At 37.4% G+C, this 21268-nt stretch overlaps 1 protein-coding gene across 1 annotated transcript; it reads left to right on the top strand.

Annotated features, from left to right (window-relative positions):
* The first annotated feature begins 2539 nt into the window (after window positions 1-2539).
* LOC122711083 (protein gooseberry-like) lies at window positions 2540-16736 on the top strand. Its single transcript, XM_043929505.1, has 5 exons — window positions 2540-2646; window positions 6889-7027; window positions 7207-7496; window positions 15164-15577; window positions 16086-16736. Exons 1-5 carry the CDS (start codon window positions 2586-2588, stop codon window positions 16679-16681), a joined length of 1500 nt encoding a protein of 499 aa, XP_043785440.1. The 5' UTR covers window positions 2540-2585; the 3' UTR covers window positions 16682-16736.
* Window positions 16737-21268: the final 4532 nt, after the last annotated feature.

Below are 21268 nucleotides of genomic sequence, written 5' to 3' on the forward strand. Positions count from 1 at the left end.
TCATTTCCTCGTCGATCGATCGGAAGAAGAAGAAGAAGAAGAAGAAGAAGAAAAAAATAATGGAAGAAACGAAAGTTGGCGATCTTTGATCATGCGTAAATTGTCGAGATACAGCCCTGGTTAAGGGAACGACTTAAAGCGAATCGCGTTATTTGCGCTCGTCGCTTGCTTAACCCGTTCGCGCTCCACTGGGCCGGGTCAGCTCTCGCGAACAAAATTTTCTTTCGGCCCTTTCATCCGTGAATTCGCGGGACAGAGAATCCGCACAGATTTCTTCTTTCCATTGTTCCTCGATGATTTCTTCTTGCGATGGTATTCCAAACTTTTACTAAATTTCAATGGAACGTTTTATAAATCTTTTCACACTTTGGATTCACTTTGTTTCTCTCTTCAATGTCCATTCTCGACGAGTAATTCGAAGAAAACAAATTCTAATTGAGTTTTATTCTCAAATGTATTTTTATTCTTTAATTAGGAAGTATACGTGTTTGTTCATCGATGCAAAGGGGTAAATTCCATCGTTTATACGATTATATTGTAAATATATCTATATCACATTTATTAAAAATTCATATCTTCAAAACTACTTTCGACCATCATTCGAAAATATTTCAAATTCTAAAAATTTTTCTTCCATTAAAAGATAGGATTATTACAGCATGTTCTCCATATCGAAAGACATTTCATCCATCGATAAAAATTCATCCAGTTTGCAAAAAACTTTTAAATATCATTCAAAAATTCTTCAAGCTTATAAAATAAAATTTGTATCAGCACAATCTCCATATTACAGGAGAATAAAATTCTATCCATCCTATAAAATTACTCTTAAATGTGAGCCAAAAATATTTCAAATCTTCATATTTACTCTCAGAAAAAATAAAGTATTGATAGCATAAATAATACGTATGAAAAGATACTTCATCCATCGATACAGAGAGGATTGGTCCAATAAATAAAAATTCATCCAATCTGCAAAATTATTTTTGAAAACTATTTATATCACGCATCAAACTTTATGCTTTCTAGAAGATAACATTGGTACTAAAAACTATTCTCTAAATATCAACCAAAAAATACTCTAAATCCTAACATTCTGTACAAATTTACTTTCATCAGAGGACATTTACAATTATATGAAAAACAAGCACTGACATCAAAAATGATCTGCATATAAAAGGGTTGAATATAAACCACTAAAATTCCATCCATCCTACCAAACTACCCTCGAATATCAATAAAAAAAATACTGTAAATCTTCATATTCTCTACAAATTTACTCCCATCAGAGGATATTTATAATTATATGAAAAGGGAGCATTGATACCAAAGATGATCTGTATATAAAAAGATTGATTATAAACCAATAAAATTGAAACTACCCTCGAATATCAATCAAAAAATACTGTAAATCCTTATATTCTCTACAAATTTACTTCTACAAGAGAATATTTACAATTATATGAAAAGGGAGCATTGATATCAAAGATGATCTGTATATAAAAGTGGTTTGGTTGATTATAAACCAATAAAATTGAAACTACCCTCGAATATCAATCAAAAAATACTGTAAACCCTCATATTCTCTACAAATTTATTCCCACCAGAGGATATTTATAATTATATGAAAAGGGAGAATTGATACCAAAGATGATTTGTATATAAAAGGGTTGATTATAAACCAATAAAATTGAAACTACCCTCGAATATCAATCAAAAAATACTGTAAACCCTAGTATTCTCTACAAATTTACTCTCACCAGAGGATACTCACGATAAGATGAAAAAGGAGCACTGGTAGCGAAGACAGCATGGTCTCCACAGTCCTCCCCCGTTGTCCTCCACCGGTGCGCCACTGGGCGTGCCATCAGGGGCGCGTCCACGGAAACGTTTCGAAGGCATGGATTGGTCGAGGATGGCTGAGAAACAGGTACGAAAGTGGCTCGAACACGTTTTGCTCGGTGTCGGGCAGGGAGCAGGCAGACTGGTGGTCGGGAAGCCGCACGGATTCCCCACCATCGGTTTCACCTTTGGGAAGGCCAGAATGGGAGTGGCCAAACGTTAGTTACCCCGGTGACGAGTAGTTGTCGAGACTAGTCAGGATCAGGGAACCGATCTGTCGAGGTCCAGCGCACACTTGTATCGTTCAAGGATCATCTCTGTGTTTCTTCGAGGAGACAGGTGTCTAGATGCAAGGAGAGAGCGGGGGATAGAGGAGCTGGATCTCGAGCGGATCGATCCTTGATCGACGTGGCGGAACCGGATACGTGTGTGCCTCTGGCTACGTACTCGTGCAAAGGGGGAAAAAAAAAAAAGAAAAGGAAAAAGGAAGAAAAAGGAAAGGAAGGGAAGAGAGGAAAGGACGACACGAGCACAAGAGTCGTGTAAGAGTACATGTTGAAATGAGCTGTATCGTTGGTCGATGTTCGATAAGGACTCGGTTCGGAGACAGTGATATATTCCGTATCGTGACGTAAACTGATTTTTTGGTGGAAGAGGCAGAAACGGTGGTGTGAGAGGGGCGTTTTGTGGCGGTTTTTTTTTTTTTGTGAAAGATAAACTGGTGGTGGCGCGAACGCGCTGAAATGACGGTGACCACTAACTTCTCGATGATGCGACCTTGTTTCACTGGATACCCGTTTCAAGGTAAGAGGAAAGGTCCGCGAGGAAAGTTCGTGGGAAAGAAGAAATTTATCTCGTTTAATTTTAGAAGTAATAATAATATTAAGAAATAGTTTACGAAGAAATTGGAGGGTGTCGGAAAGATCTTAGATAAGATTCGAGAAAGTATGAAGAAGAAAAAAGAGAAACGAGACAAAATGGTAAATTGTTATTGTGCAACAGTCAGCGGAGATTCATTGACAATTGAAACTTTACAAACGATCCTGATGGCAGAGAAAATCTCTCCCAGATTCGGTTAACTCGGATGCTGGGATGCTCCGTGAGATTTTAAACGTGGCATTGATATATAACCTTACCTGGACCAAAAAGACCGGAACATTATCATTAATGACCGTCATAAATAACGAAATATATTTTTTTGCGAAGGCCTCCTTGCCGTCGCTCTGCACTCGCTTCCACTCTTCTGCTTTTCGCATCTTTTGCCATTTTTTCCTTTGATATAAAAAAAAAATCTCGTGCTCCTAAGCAATATTTCTTAACAATATTCTCTCAACGATATCATCATCACGCTTCGAAGTATGCTTATTCTTCAATATTTATTTAAGAATCGAAGAACTCAAGAACCATGTCTAATAATAATAATAATAATAATAATAATAATAATAATAATAATAATAATAATAATAATAATAATAATAACAATAATAATAATAATAATAATAATAATAAAATTTGTTTAAAAATTTCGTTAGAAGATAGTTTTTATTTGAACGTCGATTATAAATCTTCTCGTGCTTATACGAGAGTATGAGGTAATTAGAAAGTCGCCCAAGATTCCCAGGAGATTTCTTCCTAGAGATCTTCCTAGAGATCTTCCTAGAGACCAGTTTAGAGAAATCGGAAAATGGGCCGTGTAATTGTCAAACTTGTCCCGGTATTATTTGCTTTCGTGGCCGGAAAATCGTCGAGAAACAGTTCTCCTTGAAACTTTCAAAGATCGTAGATCTTTCCTCCCTCGCTCGCAACAACGCTCGTCAATTTTCAATACCTTTCCGCTTACTCGACTTATTCGTTCTTACGTTCGATCAATCATTCGATTCCGCGCGAGAATCAAGAAAATCAATAATTAGAAATAACGATTCGAACGATTCGAACTCGAAGCAATTTAAAATCATCGTATCAAAATGTATTTCTAATAACGTTTATTAATTTATTAACGCTACATTTAAAAAAAAAAAAAAAAAAAAAAAAAAAAAAAAAGAAAAAGAAAAGAAAGAAAAAAATAAGGAAGAAAGAAAGAGAGATCAAATGCAAATGAAGAAGTTTTTGCATTCTTGTTTGTTGTTTTCCTGGATAGTAGCCGATCATTTATCACTGTCCAACATTACGCACGGTGTTTAATTGCATGCAACACGATTAGTCACCAAATCGCGGCACGTATGCAAAATGGTGGCGTTTAACAGTGGCGCGGAACGTGTAATTAAATATTCCTGGAAGATTGATAATGTTGCGGATGCGTTTTCGCAATTACCGACCACGTCCCGCCGATCGTTAATTATTTTTATAGAATGTTGAAATGTTGCAGCCGTGAGAAGTAATTAGCAATAACATTTGTTTCTCGGAAGTTGTGCTTCCTTTATTGAAAATTAATCGCGCGCATATGCTCGAAATGCTAATGTTAAAGTCGAGCTGAGAATATTTCCATCCATTTCTTCGATTTATTTATACCCGATTCCCGTTCCCCTTCGAGAAAACATTTGTCCCCTTCTCGCGCGAAATAAATAATAGTAATAAAGAAAAATTTGTAATTTTGATTTCAATATTGAAATAAACGAACAACTTGGGAAGGTTTAAAAATCGTTAAAGTTCGTGGAATTCGAATTTGAAGTTGGCAAGAATGAAAATTTAAGAAAACGCTTCGAGTTGAAAAAAACTCCTATCTCCGGAAAAAATTTCCTCTTGAATTTCAGTTTTTTCCTTTTTCTGTTTTTCTTTTTTTACCTAAAAAAAAAAAACGATCCTTTTTTCTTGAAATTACGATCCATAATCTATAATCTTTATCATTTAATAAGATTGATTCAATTGGCGAGACGATCAGTCACATTTTTTTCAATTGGACTTCTGCACTCACTCTTTCCCTCTACATTTTTTTCGGTTATCGGGCGCGTTGCATAGCGAGTTATGCAATCAATTGTGCGCAATCAAAACTGTCGTTCCGCTTTTTTCCACTCGCTCGCGATCATTTTTCTTCGCCTGGCTTCGTTACGAAGAGAAATATATTCGGTTTCGAGTATTGGTTCGCCTCTTCTTTCGTCTTGACCAGTAAAACGGGACATCGTGGGAAACTAGAAATAGATATTTTAAAAGTAACGTTGTTAAACGGTTTAAATTTTTTAGAGGATTTTTCCGGTTGGAAGGATTAGAGGCTGCGGTTTCTAGCCGCCATCCCCTCGAAAAACTCGCCAATTTCCAACGCCGTGGAAATAATCGAAAGCGAGAAAAATCGAGGACCTTTGTTTACTCGTAATTATAGGTTTCGCCTATGATCGCCTATCTCTTTCTACTTGTTCCCCCTCTTTTTCTTCTTTTCTTTCGATCCCAACGATCTTTCAAACGATTTTTACGATTCGATGCGAGTTAATTGGGAAGTCGATCGATCTTCTTTCTTTTTTGCTTTCTCTGGAATCGTCCTTCGTGATTCGTTAAGAGATAAATTCGTTAAAAGTCGCGCGCGGATAATGAAAAATTCTCCTCTCTGTGCGAGAGAGGAATAAAAATCGTGTGTGTCGCTAACGTGAGCTAACATCGTCGTCGGAAAAATAACGTAGAAATAACGTTCAAAGTGTCCACTCGAGCGTGTGAAGATTTTTTTTTTTTTTTTCAATTTTCAACTTCCCACTCGAGATAATTACGAAGTGAGTGGATCTCGGAATATTAAGCTACAGGCAGACAATAAAATAATTAGTTTTTGTAGGACGATGTCTCGCATCGGCGATCAGTGTGTGCGTCGCGTTGGCCAGCCTCTCGTTTTTCCTCTCGTTATACTGTGTCACACACAAAACTGTGACTCACATTCGTGCCAAGCAGCATACCTCTTGCTGCCTCGATTCGTGTTACCGTAATATTTAGATGAAATCTTATTTATACTTTAGAAACAAAGCCTCTGTTACATTCGAATTAACACGCGCGTTTTTTTAATTGTCGATTCAAGGCTTCAAATAGGGATAGAGAAACATTTTTTTTTTTTTCTCTTTTTTTCTTCTTCTTCTTCTTCTTCTTCTTCTTCTTCTTCTTTTTTTTGCAATAGATCTCGTATCGCGAAGCGATATTGGATTTAATCGGGTGAAGGATGAAACTTTGATTTCGAAATCTATACGCGTCCAATGATTCGTCCAAAGATTCGAATTGAAAAATTTAAATCGATCGATGGAATTACGGATTCGAAAGATAGATTCTTCCTAAAGAAATTTGAGATCTTTAAGATAACACAAGAGATAAACATCCTATCCATCCGTGTCCACAAACAACACGGAATAGAAATGTGAAATTTTGAAAACAACACGGAAATTGCTGAAGGAGCCGTAATAATCCGCTTCGCGTTTCAATTTCATCCCATTTCTTCCACCTCGATTCGTCACTTTTTCCACCCGATCATCTCATCAAAGGAGAATAAATTATTGTTCCGGACGACGAGTTATAGGCGCGGGTCGAGTAGAAAAGTAAAGAGAAATCGCGTTGTTTTCGATCACGATCGCGGGACGTAGATTACGGTGAATCACACAGGACAAATTACACGCTATCACATGTTGCTGCTGCACCCTTCGCGAACCCTTCAAATTCATTGGCTTTATCGTTATTTGCGCGATTGCCCGCCCCAGCCTACTGCAACTCCTCCGTCTTCGGCTTCCTCTCTCTTTTTTTTTTTTCCTCCTTCGCCTCATTCTTCCGCCCTGCCTCGATTCACAGGAATACACGGGAAGTAGAGTCGAAAACGACAGAACGATAGATCTAGAGTTTCTCTTCTTTTTATTCCGCAACCAGTTCCCTCCAAATGTTCGATCTTTCGACCGATCCTCCATTCGACGAATCGAAATTTAAAAAAGGCGACGAGAGATAGAGATAGATAGAGAAAGAGAAAGAGAGAGAAAGATATTTCGATCGAATAAAAATAAAAACGCGAACCTTTTCGATATTAGAGTGTTAATCTTGAAGAGAGAGTAAGAGAGAGAGGGAGAAATGTTTAACTTGACACGTTCTCTGTCGCAGATTTGGGATCGATACCAGGTCAAGGACGCGTCAATCAACTCGGTGGTGTGTTTATAAATGGAAGACCATTGCCTAATCATATTCGTCTAAAAATCGTGGAGATGGCAGCTGCTGGTGTTAGGCCTTGCGTTATCTCGAGGTAGAATTAACACAGGAATTATCACAACGAACCGATCCGATCCAAGTGAAAGAGAGAAATCCAGATATTTTCCATGGATTTTAATATCAGATTTCCCTCACCTCTCACATCACCGAACACAGTTTCTTCCCTTCCGTAAAATATTATTTTCTTTAACCGTGGCTCGTTGTTTCGAACAGACAACTGAGGGTGTCTCACGGATGCGTGTCGAAGATTCTGAATCGGTACCAAGAGACGGGGAGCATCAGGCCGGGTGTGATCGGCGGCAGCAAGCCCAGAGTCGCCACTCCTGAGGTGGAGGCACGGATCGAGGAGTACAAACGCGACAATCCAGGGATATTCTCGTGGGAGATACGGGACAGGCTGATCAAGGAGGGAATCTGCGACAGAACGAGCGCCCCAAGCGTCTCGGCGATCTCCAGGCTTCTGAGAGGCCGCGATCCCGAGGACGAGGCAAAACTTGGCGACGGTAAGTTTTCGCGCGTTTCGCTTCGTTCATCATTTCTTCCATCCCCATCATCGATCAATGAAATCCGTTCCGGGAAAATGTGCAAAATCGTTCGACGCTCTTCTCGATTTCTCTCAGCTAACTGCTTTTTGCAAAAGTAGTAATATTTCTTCGACGATAGGAGATAAGGAGAAGAAACGCGTGTTATTATTATATTTCTTTTTCTCGATCGTTTTGACAAAAATATTTTTTCGATCGTGGAGGGCACTTTCGAAGAGGCGCACCCCTTTTTATCTGCCCTGACCAAGATTGATGATCCAGATGAATCAGTGAATTAGCCTCTCGCAAATATTCAGCGTAACAGCGCCACCGTGCGAAATTATAACAACACCGGCTCGTAATTTGGTCCTCGAGGCCCTCGTTATACGTGGTCCCTCGAAATTGAATCGGGCGGGCCCTTTTTGCATTCCTTAATTTTCTTCGCGAGTAACAGGGACATTTATATTTTTCGCGTTTATCCAGGAACGCAAGTGGCCAGGAAACGCGGCGATCTCGAATATTTCGTAAAATTAACTGTTTTACGATCTTTTAAAAAAAGGATCGTGGTATCACTTTATTTATTTACGTTCATCTGTCCACATCCTCTTTTTCATTATCTTTCAATCATCCAAATAATTTTGAAACGGCATAAGTTTTTTTCAAATGGGTTGGTAAAATTTATTCGTTCCTTTTTTTTCCTTTTCTTTTTAATTTCCTTCTCATTATTTATACATAGATTTGAAAACAATACAATACATTAGGTTGAAATTTTTCATAAATTTATATATACCTTCCAAACTTTAAGACTCATCGTTACTTTTTCACCATGTACATTTTCTTTTTCAAATTTTACCTCTATCATAGTTTATTCGTATAATTTGAAAACAATAATTCGAAAAAATACCTTCGAAGAAAAATATAAATTCGAATCGCTTCTTACATTCATCATTAACTTTCCACAATAATAATGCATACTTTCCTTATTTTACCGCACGCTACGAAGGACGAAATTTATTCATTCCTCCCTCTCCCTCCCTCTCTCTCTCTCTCTTTCTCTCCCCCCTTTTTTTTCTTAATTCCTTCACTCACCTCGTTTTATCACACACACGAGAATTCGAAAACCCTGGAGGAAACGCCCAGTAGCGGAGAGGCAATTTGTCGAGCAAGTGGAACGCGATCCTTTCGAGGCGAGCACTCGCGTGCATGCGTGCATGCAACATTATCGCTCGTGTATCGGAGCTTATAAAATTTTCACGCCACCGTTTCGCGAAAAATTCGCCATTTTCTGTCCCTCGAAGGGGGGCGAAGGGGGGCTCGAACGTGGGGGGGCGAGGAAGGAAGGGAAGGGAAACGCGTGTGTCCGCGATAAAAGCGACCATTAAGGTAACAGCTTCCTGCGCAACGTAATATTCCAACCGGAGGGAAAATTACCAACGCAGGCAATTACCAAGGAGATCAAAAGTGGAGCTTAGCGAAGTAGTTCGCAGGTAATTCGCTCTCCGCTCTCCAACTTTCCTCCGGGGCTCTTTAATCATCAGCGGAAGACACTGAGAGGAAATAAAAATAGAAATAAAGACAAAAAGTGTTTCTTTCGTGGTCAAAACTATTTTTCCTTCTTTTATTTTTGCTCTTTGTTCTTTCTTCGATCGCGTGCACATTCTCAATTTGTTTGGAATAAATATTATAATAAGAATTTATATATAGCTTTTCTTCGAGAATTCACTTAACGATTCCAATTTTTTGATACAATTTTAATTTTGAATGTCTGTATGTACAGGGATATTATTGATATATTTCGGATTTGGAGCTTATGTTATCGATGCTTATGTTTATTAGGTTGCAAGCGATTTAAGTTCGAAAAACGAGATAAAATTTATTCTCGTTTAATAGCTACTAATTTTTGCGTTTTCTCGTTTTCGAATTCACTCTCCAAAGATAATCCACGAATACATCAACGTCTTATACGATTACTATAGCGTTACTATTGCGAAGGTCTTTTACTCGTTTCAAGTTATCAGTGGTACAAGTGGTCTTTTTATAGAGTGAAGGCTTTCGTGAGCGATCGTAGATACATGCTGGATCTGTAAACGAGTTACAAGTTTCAATTTGGGTTTTGTTGAATTATACATCGATAGCGTGAATCGCGCTCTTTCGTGTTTAGCGTCGTATCACGAATCTCACAATTTACGTTACAGGCAAGAAACAACAAGGAATTTTTAAACGGCTTTAGAATCAAAAAGTTTTCACAAAGTATCGCGCGACAATACTTTCTTCCGTTTTACGATTTATATTTTTCCACTTCAAGATCGATTCAAATTACGACCTTCGTTTCCTCCATTTCGCTCTACTCGATTCAAAAATCTTAAAAAAAAGATTATTCGTTCCCAAGAAGTCTTCTTCGATCTATAAAACGATCAAAGCGACAAATTGCGACACGCGTTAGACCAAGAATCGAGACTCTCCTCGCGAGTAAAAAAAACCTTGAAAAGGAGGATCATAACGACGAGTTACTTCCGCGATCATAAAGAAATCATTCTTCTTCAATCTGTTTCAAAGATAAAAAGTAAAAGAAAATAGGCACGAGTGGCTTAGAACTCGAAAGAAAGAATCGCAGAGCGACCGATTACTTTGCTGATTGTTGATTGGAAACTTCTCCATCTTCGTCTCAAGCATAAAGAGGAAAAGAAAACGGGTATAAGTGGCTCAAAATTCATTTGTAGTAACACAGAGAACAGGTGTTTTATTTTTAATTAACTTAAAAACTGAAAAAAAAAGTAAAAAGAAAGGGTTATTCCCATTTACATAGAAACACTTTTCTTATAAGTTAAGTATAAAGAGGAAAAGAAAACAGGTGTAAGTGATTCAAAATATACATTTGTAATATAACAATACCCAGAGAACGGATGAAAATCATCACAAAAAAAAAAAAAAATAAAAAGAAAGTTTCACAGTTACTTCCACTTACATAGAAACACTCTTCCTCGATCGACAAGTTAAATATAAAGAGGAAAAGAAAACAGGTGTAAGCGGTTCAAAATATACATTTGTAATATAACAACACACAGAGAACAGATGTAAATTACTTAAAACTTAAAAAAAAAGTAAAAAGAAAGGATTATTTCCATTTACATAGAAACACTCTTCTCCGATCGACAAGTTAAGTATAAAGAGGAAAAGAAAACAGGTGTAAGTGGTTCAAAATACATTTGTAATATAATAACACCCAAAGAACAAATGAAAATCGCAAAAAAAAAAAAAAAAGTAAAAAGAAAGTTTCACAGTTACTTCCATTTACATAGAAACATCCTCATCCTCGATCGACATATTAAGCGTAAAGAGGAAAAGAAAACAGGTGTAAATTGAAAATTCGTTTGTTGTAACAGCCGCGAACGAAGATCTCGACGAAGCTCGAAGCATCGAAGGATGGAACACGAAGAAAGATAGAATCGACACGCCCCATCACCTGGTCCAGACCACCTAGGGGATCTGCGCGCCTTCCTTCCTCTCTCTCTCTTTCTCTCTCTCTCTCTTTCTCTCTCTCTCTCTCTTTCTCTCTTTTTCCAAACGAATGAATGAATAAATTAAACGTGGTTGGCGCGTTTAATCAGCTCCCCGTTTCTCGATCTTTGAAATTACCGGTTAACGTTTTCGCCGACGCGTAGCAGCCGGTAGCAGCCGCGCTTCTCTGTAATTTCCACGCCGCCCGGTACATGCCCACGTGCACGTACGAAAGGTTTCGAATAGGCGGTGGTGAAGGAATCGGGTGAACGCGCTCCGATCCTTCGGCTTTTTTTCGGTTCACCTTGTAAGGTGAAGTTGAACGGTGCAACGGTGGGCCGACCGATCGTTCGAGCTCATTCAGATTTTTACTTTCGGCCAGATCGGGATTGGGAGAGGAGAGAGAGGGTTCGAGCTGGATGGATATATAGGTGTTTTGGGCCGGCAGAGATTGGAGATTAATAATCGAAACGAGTTTAACGATTTTTTTATTTTTGATGATGGTGGATGATGATGGTTCGAGGGAATTTGATGGAAAAGAAAATGGGAAATTTGGAGAATTTTAGGGATTCGAGAGATATTTGAAAGAAAGTTGGAATTTGATTTTTAAAAAATAATTGGAACAACGATTGGTTGGTGTTCGATTTGAAATTATACGCTATAATATATTTTTACTTTTGCAATTTTTCGATAAAGGGGAAGAGTGGAGAAAAATTTCTCACGAATCGAGGGGTTGTTTCGACTTTGGTTGGCGATAAGACAAATGAAAGTTTTTTTTACTACCGACGCAACGGTGGTCCATCGGTGGGGGTCATTCGAAAATGCATGCCGGCGAAGATGAAAGAGCAAAACGAGAAGAAACTGCTCGTAGATTTGTAAGTCGATCAGGCCGATGGTCGGGTGCCCTTTCAAAACAAAAAGAGGAGGGCAAAAACAACGTGTTACCACGGAGAGGGTGAGAAGCCTAAAAAGGCGCCGACCATTGAACGCTTGTACTTGTCAAACTGCTGTGAAAATACCGTTTCTTCGTTTTCTTTTTATAATCTTTAACCTATACGGAACTGGCATTAACGAGATTAACATTTCCCATAAACGATCAGAAAAATTAACGAGTCTAGAAATTTCCATTTCTCTATATAGATATTCGCCTCCAATTGAACGATATTTCCGAAAAAAGAAAAAAAATCTCCATGGAGAATTGTACGTTTTGCATCTCGGATCGTGTTCGTATTTCGTGGATAGATCGTTTTCCGTTGTAAAAGAGAAAATAGCGGGTGTCACGCGCTCGATCGAAGTTTTCTGGTCCACGAAAAAAAGAGAGAAAGGCTTGGAACGGCTACCTGGCAATTTTTCCCTTGGGGGTAATGCGAGGGTTCGAAAGTTTGGTAATTACTAGCCGCCAGTGGCCGCTTAGTCCCGATGAAAGATGTAATTTCTGTCGTGATTTTGCAAATTCGCCACGTTCGATTTCTACTCTTAAACGAAATGAACAGCCTACTCGGTGAGCGTCTTCTTCAAAGAATTCCGCTCATACGGAATCTTTCGCTCCGTTTTTCTGCATATCGATATACATCCAACTTCCAAAACCCATCGAGGTCTAAATTTCAAACGTTCCTTTCTCCATTGCATTCTCTATCTTCAAATCGCTTAATCTCATCGCGAAATTCTTCGAATCACCCCCTCTAAATTCCATATTCTCCATAATAAATCTTTCCCTCCTCTTTCCCCCACTCTCTTACATTTTTTTCTCCTTCCTTTCTTGCTTGCACATCTCCATCTCCATCTCTCCACATCGCAATTTCTATGTATCGGCCGCATATCTCTAACGATCTCGAACCAATTTCTCGAGTATAGGGAAGAGGTGGAAAGGGCGAAAAGGATAGAGAAAAATAAAAAAGAGAAAGAAGAAGAACGACGAGGTGGGAGAAACGGGGCGACGCTCGAGAGGGGAGAGGGGGAGGAAACGGTCCGTCCGGGAATAGAGTCCGTGTCGAATGGGCATGAGCACGGGGCGTCCCGGCGTCAGGCGTCGTCGGCCGATTAGTCGCGGCCCGTGTAAACCAAGTCGACAATTTCAAGACGCTCTCTCGCCGGAAGAAACGGCCACGTTCCTTTCCTTTCTTTTTCTTTTTTTTTCTTTTTTTTTTCTTTTTTTTTTTTACAACCGTGTCATCCGTGTCTCTCTGTGTCTTTCGCGGCCCCGCGATGATGAATCTACGATAATCTAAAAATGCGGCCGACGCGGGGACCTTCGTTTCTTCTTTCCTTTTTCTTTTTTTCTTTGTCTCCGACTTCCTCGAGAATAAAGGATAGGAAGTTTCACTTCTCGAGCGATTTTTGAAATATTTTTCTTTATCCGAGACGGTCGTGGAGAGAAGAGAATAAAGAGAACAATCTGAGTATTTTTTTAAGAGAAAGAAAAGGGAATAATTGATTAGCCTGAATTTTTAGTTTTCGAATGAATTTGATTTTCGAAAGTAAAAGTGGACAAGAATTGTATCCTTGTAGAACAGACAATTGAAAATAGAAGAAGAAATTTTGAAAGTGTCGCTTTGAGAAAGATTAAGATTAAGAAAGATTTAGATTTTAATTACTGGATTGTTCACAAGTGGATAAAAGGGAGAAATAATTTTATCGGAAAGAGAACGTAGCGAAGAAAAAAAAAAATTAATAAAAGTTACGGTGAAAGTAAAGCATTCTGGTAAAAGAAGAAGAAGAGGAAGAAGAAAGAAGGAAAAAGAAAGAATATCGAAGAATAAATAGATGGTTTGCACAAGAAAAGGTTGCACGGAAATTCATTAATATGAAACGGTACGTGTTGAAGTGGCGAGAAGGTCGAGCCGTTTGGTATACACTCGAGGCAAAACTCGTATCCTTATTATCAGTGCTCGTTCGACGATCGAAGGGAAAGGATCTTGGAACGTGTTTTTCTACTGTCATCAGTCATCAGTCATCACTCGTCACTTTTCTTGCTCGGTTGCTCGGGTGTCCTTGCGGTAAATCATATTTCTTGCAGCCGCTCGTGCCTCGCGGTCTATTTAATCCCTCGATCGCCGTTAATAATAATTCCACTCTCGAAACATCTTTGTCTATATCTCTACGTTACTATCAATAAATAAATAGATTTTTCCGCTCACCTTGAACAAATCTCTAATCGAATTTCTCGAGAGATTATCAGATCGATAATCGTATAGTCTGTTGGCGCGATCCAAAGTGTTTCAAGAAAATATGTATATATAGAAAAGAAAAGAAATTTCCTTTTATCGTATAAATAACTAAAATAACAATAAAATAGGAATGCATCCTCCTGCTATAAATTGTGATAAGAAATGTTCGAAGAATGGTTGGATCGTAAAATACAAGGAAATAAAATATGGTAGAGGGGTATAACGCGAAACAAGTCGATCGTGAAATCGAGTGTGAAACAAGCAGGAGAATGGGAATTGGAGTGCGGTTCCTTTTGAACTCTCGCACGGCAAAACAAACCATAAACCAGGACGTGCATTCACCTGCGGAGACGTGGTTGAGCAGGTGACACGTGCATGGGGGAATTAATAATTATTAGACGGGACTCCGTCATTTGCCTTCGCCTTATTCTCATACTTGCACTTATTCCTCTTTTTTTCTGCCTTTTACCCAGTTTCGTTTCACGTTTCGTGGCCCGAGCAGGACATTTTACGACGAAAATTACCTTGTACTACTACTACGCTGGATCACCGTTTAATATACCTACTGGTATAATACACGCCTCTCTAATTATCCCTTACCCCTCAAAGGAAATCAATTACATCTTAAGCGGAGTTTACGGTGCATAATTTCTACCTAATTTATTGCCTATCATTTTTATTTTTGTACCCTCCCACGTGAGTTATTGGAACGTTCCGATTACCGCGGAGTAGTAATTTTTTGTTCCTCTTCTTCTTCTTCTTCTTCTTCTTCTTCTTCTTTTCTCATACAACGATTAAAAAAAAAAAAAAAAGAAGAAATTATCGCGTACGCGTTTTCAATGACGAAAATTTTGGGAAAAATTTTCCGAGATGGATCCGGAAGATTCGTAAGAAGTAATCGTGTCGATTTTTCAATTTTTCAATCGAACGAATTCTTCTATGCTAACGACGAACGACGAAACGTAGGTTCCTCGTCATTTGCAGGTAAAACCAGTTCCGGATCCGATTGCGACAGCGAGCCCGGGATCCCGTTGAAGAGGAAACAGCGTAGAAGCAGAACCACGTTCACCGCTCACCAACTGGACGAATTGGAACGCGCTTTCGAGAGGACCCAATACCCGGACATCTACACGAGAGAGGAGTTGGCGCAGAGGACGAAATTAACCGAGGCGAGGATCCAAGTGTGGTTCAGCAATAGAAGAGCGAGGCTGAGAAAGCAGTTGTCTTCGACCACTTCCGGCGGTTACGTCAGCTCTGTCGCGTATCCCGCAGCTTCCTACGTCCTCCATCCCCCCGCCGCTCCCCATCCACACGCCGCCACCGCCGTTCCACCGAGTCATCCGCATCCTCATCCCCATGGACAGAGTCTGCCCGATACCACCTTCTCCTCGAGTCAAGGTAAGCAGGATTAATGTAACGTTTAATTCTTCCATTCGTCTCGTTTCATTCCGCTTTTTTTCCCATTTTATTGTCCAGCTAATGCTCGCTTCTCCGTCGGGAAGATCGAGAAGCGAGTTTATCTTGCGGAAAAAAAAAGGAAAAAATGTTAAAAATTGCCACGTAACGCTTTACCTAATGACGTACTTATGTAATTTTATATACGACGTAGCTGGATTCATTAGGAATCTAATGACGCCACAGATGTTGGTGTACGAAAGAGAAAGAGAGAGAGAGAGAGAGAAAGAGAGGGAAAAAAACATCAGAATAGAGAATCGTTTGCCGAGGTTTCGATACCTGTTTCTAATTAAGAACGCACGAGTTTTTCCTCGCGTCTACGATATATAATTTCTATCTGCCCACGTCCCACCCCTTACCATCCCCTTTCTCAATTATACAGATACTCGCGTGTAACTTAAATCCCTCTTGTTTCACCCTATCGAGATCCAAATCGATCTTCTTCTACCAGTTCCAGAACTGTACTCCTCGCACCACGGCACGATGTCCCACCAGCTGACGCCAGACTCGACCCGGCTCCCTTCATCCGTCGGCTCGACGCCGACTTACGGACTTCCGGCATCGGTGACCTATCCAAGCTCGCTGTTGCCGGCCACGTCGTCCACCAGCACCACCCACATGAACCACCAAGTGTCAGCAGCCGCTGCGGTGTCCTCGTCCACCTATCAACAGGCGAGCGGCCATCAACTTCCGCCAACCCCGAACTCACTGGTCACGATGATGGGCCCGAATTCAGGCAATTCGAACCCTGCCTCCGACCAACTCACCTCCACGGATCTGCCGATCAACAACTCAGTGTCCCCCGCATCCCAGCAACAGCAGCAGCAACAGCAAACTGGCCAACAAGGGGGGAGTTCGTCCCCGTCGTGGAATCTTCCCATTTCCGCAGGCGGAAGGGTTGGACTTCCGAGCCCCCCGCCGGCCCTTCAACAACCTCACGCGCACACCGCGCATCCCCATCAAGCTTTCGCGACCCATTACGGAGCACAAGGCTTCCAACAACCACCCAGACCTGCTCCCCATCAACCTTTCTACAGCTGGTACTGAGACCAGGTTAGGAATACCCGCAGAAGGAGAAATAACATAGTAAAATTAAGATAAAATTGAGACCAGTTTGGGAATATCCTCAGAAGGAGAAATAACACAGTAGAATCGAAATAAAACTGAGACCAGTTTGAAAATATCCTTAGAAAGAGAAATTACACAGTAGAATCGAGATAAAACTGAGATCAGTTTGGGAATACTCTCAGAAAGAGAAATGACACAGAGTTTGGGAATACCTTCAGAAAGAGAAATAAAACAGTAGAATCGAGATAAAACTGAGATCAGTTTGAAAATACCCTCAGAAAAAGAAATAGTACAGTAGAATCGGGATAAAACTGAGACCAGTTTGGAAATACCCTCAGAAAGAGAAATAACACAGTAGAATCGAGATAAAACTGAGATCAGTTTGGGAATACCTCAGAAAGAGAAATAACACAGAGTTTGGGAATACCTTCAGAAGAAGAAATAGTACAGTAGAATCGAGATAAAACTGAGATCAGTTTGAAAATACCCTCAGAAGAAGAAATAGTACAATAGAATTGAGATAAAATTGAGACCAGTTTGGAAATATCCTCAGAAAGAGAAATAATATAGTAGAATCGAAATAAAACTGAGTTTGGGAATACCCTCAGATAGAGAAATAACTCAGAGTTTGGGAATACCTTCAGAAAGAGAAATAAAACAGTAGAATCGAGATAAAACTGAGATCAGTTTGAAAATACCCTCAGAAGAAGAAATAGTACAATAGAATCGAGATAAAATTGAGACCAGTTTGGAAATACCCTCAGAAAGAGAAATAACACAGTAGAATCGAGATAAAACTGAGACCAGTTTGGAAATATCCTCAGAAAGAGAAATAATACAGTAGAATCGAGATAAAACTGAGACCAGTTTGGAAATACTTTCAGAAAGAGAAATAACACAGAGTTTGGGAATACCTTCAGAAGAAGAAATAGTACAGTAGAATCGAGATAAAACTGAGATCAGTTTGAAAATACCCTCAGAAAAAGAAATAGTACAATAGAATCGAAATAAAATTGAGACCAGTTTGGAAATACCCTCAGAAAGAGAAATAACACAGTAGAATCGAAATAAAACTGAGATCAGTTTGGGAATACTTTCAGAAAGAGAAATAACTCAGAGTTTGGGAATACCTTCAGAAAGAGAAATAATACAGTAGAATCGAGATAAAACTGAGATCAGTTTGGAAATACTTTCAGAAGGAGAAATAACACAGTAGAATCGAGATAACGTTGCTGGATGCTCTTCTAGGGTATAAACGTGATTAATTGAGAAAGAAATTGTATACGATAGACGTCATTAATTGAAGAAGAAATTGTTCAATTGTTCTTGATGATGAGTAACGTAGTTGTTTGTTGATCGAGTGAAAGTGCCTGATAAAACTTTTAGAAAACGATTACGATACGAACGAGTAGTATATATTCGGATCTTCTACAAGTGTGTTTAGAAATATTTAAATAAATCATAAGTATAAATGAAGAAAAGAAGGAAGAAAGGAAGGATTCTTTTTCGCTGTAAATAAAATTATTAAATAGGCATTATTTAATTGTTTAATTTTAGTAGCGAAATTGAAACGGAGAAAGATAAAAGACGTACAACTCTTTGATGACGGATCAAAGAATTACGGAATTGTGAAAGAAAAATTTCGTCCAAAATTGCACGAGCACAAATATTTGAAGTATTTCAATTATACGATAAAGGGAAAAAGTAGATAAAATAATTATGTAAAATAGGAAATTAGAATGAAAAAAAGATTAGACTATAAATTTTTTCGATGAAATAATTTGTTCTTTGGGGATAAATGAATCCAATCATTTATTTCTTTTTCTTTTATTTTTTTTAAAAAAGAAACGAAGCTACGATCGCTAGTAGACATCGAAAGACAGTTTGCGGGCGACTGTCTCGTAAATTCTTCTCTTGTAATTATTGTAAATCTTGCCTACTTGTATAAAAATAAATCTAACGTAGTTAGTTTATCGTCGGTTTTCGGGTTATCGTTTTAAGAGTCAATTATCATTTTACCCTAATGCGTATACAGTTCAACCAAAAATTGTATTTAATAGTGTAAATAAGTGGTAGTTCCTAGCCTTGCGATTACTACGAACTTTATTGGAAGAATTTTTTTTTTTCTCGTACGAGAAAAAGCGAGAAACCAACTAAATTGTTCATTGTTCAATGATTTTATTTCTTTAACATGAATGAATGCTAAGATGTGAATGAGGATAGAAGACTGATTGATGTTGTGAATGATATTTTGCGATAGGGAGAGAATTATCATTTAAATTTTTACCAAGTATTGCTGTAAAGTATTACTAAATCATATGTACAATATATTATTAAACGTATATGATATTTTGAAGAGAAAAATAAATAACTAAATAAATAATCTGTAGAAAATATAAACTGTGCTAAATGAATAAATAAATGAATAAATTTAATATTTTGTATGTAAAAGATGATAAAAACAAGGGAGGCAAATAGCAAGGCAAGGGATGGAGATAAGATAAAAATGAAGAAATTAGCGCCATCTTCAGAGTGCTGCAGATGAAGCAAATATTAACAAAGAGAGTAAACGGTGGGGAAAGGATAGAAATAGAGAGGAATTGATCGTCAGTGCCACCTATTAGATATCAAAGATATCATTTTTTTAAAAACAGAGTAAGAATTAAAAATCAGTACCATCTCTTGAATATTTTTGAAAAAATTTAATACCGTAAAAAATAAAATAGCAAAATATGAATAGACAAAAAATTTAGAAGATAAGATAAGGATAAGTATCGATAAGGATAAGTAAATATAGTAAAATGTGATCAAAAAATATATATATTTCGAAAATTCCATGAATTCGATGTCATTTCAAGAATTTTCTCAAAATCAACAATAAAAAATATAAATAAATATTGAAAATGTAAATAAACAAATCTTTATTTGTAAACGAATATAAATTTTAAGATGGGCCTAAAAATTTTTAGAAATTTTTAGAAATTCTAGAAATTTGACGTCATTTCTAAGAATTTCAGAAATTTCAGGAATTTGGCCTTATTTTCAAAAATTTTAGAAAAATTCCAAAAATTTGACATCATTTCCAAAAACTCTTCAAATCTTTCAATTGGAACATAGAATTGATATATGCGCGAAATTTTTCTTAGAATTTAATACTTACTTTTTATACTTATCTTTTTAGGTATTGTATTTACAAAAAAAAAAAAAAACATTTTTTCATTATTTTAATATTAATAAAATTTAACATACTTATTATTAATAAACTCAATCCTTTAATATATAATATAAAAATGTATAGATATATATTCTTATATAAATTAATTTGTTTTTTTTTAAATATTTTATAATTTTAATAGAATAGAAATATAAAAAATATATACATATGCCTGGAATATATTAATTGAGACACATTGATTAAAATATTTTTTTCTTTTCCAATGTTGAAAACATCAATTGCAAATCTAATCCTTTTCTCGCTCTTTTAATGTTTCTTTTCATATCAAATCATGTTTCGATTTTTTAATACTTTTTCACAACATTAAGAAATTTTTTATAACAAAAATTATAAAGAATTATTTTTTTTATCTTTTATAAATTTTTTTAAATGACATTTCGTTTAAAGTTATATTTTAAAATGGATCGAAACAAAGATAGAAAAAAAAAAGAGAGAAAAACGATAAAAGTAAACTATGAAAAGACAGTGTAAGGAAGGAAAACTCTTTGGATCATTTTAAAAAACTACTCACGTAATCTTTTAATATATTCTAGCTGTATACAAATGTAAGCAACTAGGTGGGAAAAGAAGATACAAATTTTTTTTTTTTTCCCTTCACACTCAGTTATTTCACCCTCTCGAAACCGATAAAATAATATTATATGTATACTTATATATATATGTATATACATATATGTATATATATATATATATATACGTATGTATAAGAGTTCGTCCATTTTTAATCTCGTCATCTCCTCGATTTATAATATTTAACAGCAAATATATATAACGTTTCTTTCAGCATCTCTTTTTCGACATTTTTCCCTTCAACTTTCTTTCTTTTCTTTTCGATATTTTGTATCGTTTCGCCTTCGCGAAGAACTCTTTCTTGGGGCGGCTTCCTTCACCCCTGGTGCAGCGAGAATGAGGTAAAATCGTAGGATAATACGTGGCAGGTGGATAGTGAGGCACACAAATACGTGTCAGCATAGTGAAAATATATAACAAACGTATTTTTACGTAATGTACGAAAACTTATATAGACACACAATGCGAATTCCTCGCTAATGGGACCATTGCCACCCCCACCATTTCCTGTTCCCACCACCGTATCACCCTTACGGAGAATTATCTCAATTTTCTTTTTTAATCGAATTTAGAATATTTATTCGATTTTACAGTATTTTTCTTCATCATAAAAATTAATATGTTATTTATTTGTTAACTTCTATTCGAATTATTGATATGGTTTGTGTTTGAAAATTATTCACCACGATAAAGGAAATTGGAATAATTGATGATAAATTTCTATTAACCTTCCGTGGTATCTTTTTATATTTACACGAAAT

Source organism: Apis laboriosa, unplaced genomic scaffold (assembly GCF_014066325.1).
Source record: "Apis laboriosa isolate Shangri-la unplaced genomic scaffold, ASM1406632v1 scaffold16_cov148, whole genome shotgun sequence".
Lineage (NCBI taxonomy): Eukaryota > Metazoa > Arthropoda > Insecta > Hymenoptera > Apidae > Apis > Apis laboriosa.

Bases quoted from the DNA above. Each gene is read 5' to 3' on its own strand.
- LOC122711083 (XM_043929505.1), top strand. From the start codon at position 2,586: ATGACGGTGACCACTAACTTCTCGATGATGCGACCTTGTTTCACTGGA. The intron at 7,028-7,206 runs GTAGAATTAACA...TGTTTCGAACAG, and splicing joins AGGCCTTGCGTTATCTCGAG to ACAACTGAGGGTGTCTCACG. The intron at 15,578-16,085 runs GTAAGCAGGATT...TTCTTCTACCAG, and splicing joins CACCTTCTCCTCGAGTCAAG to TTCCAGAACTGTACTCCTCG.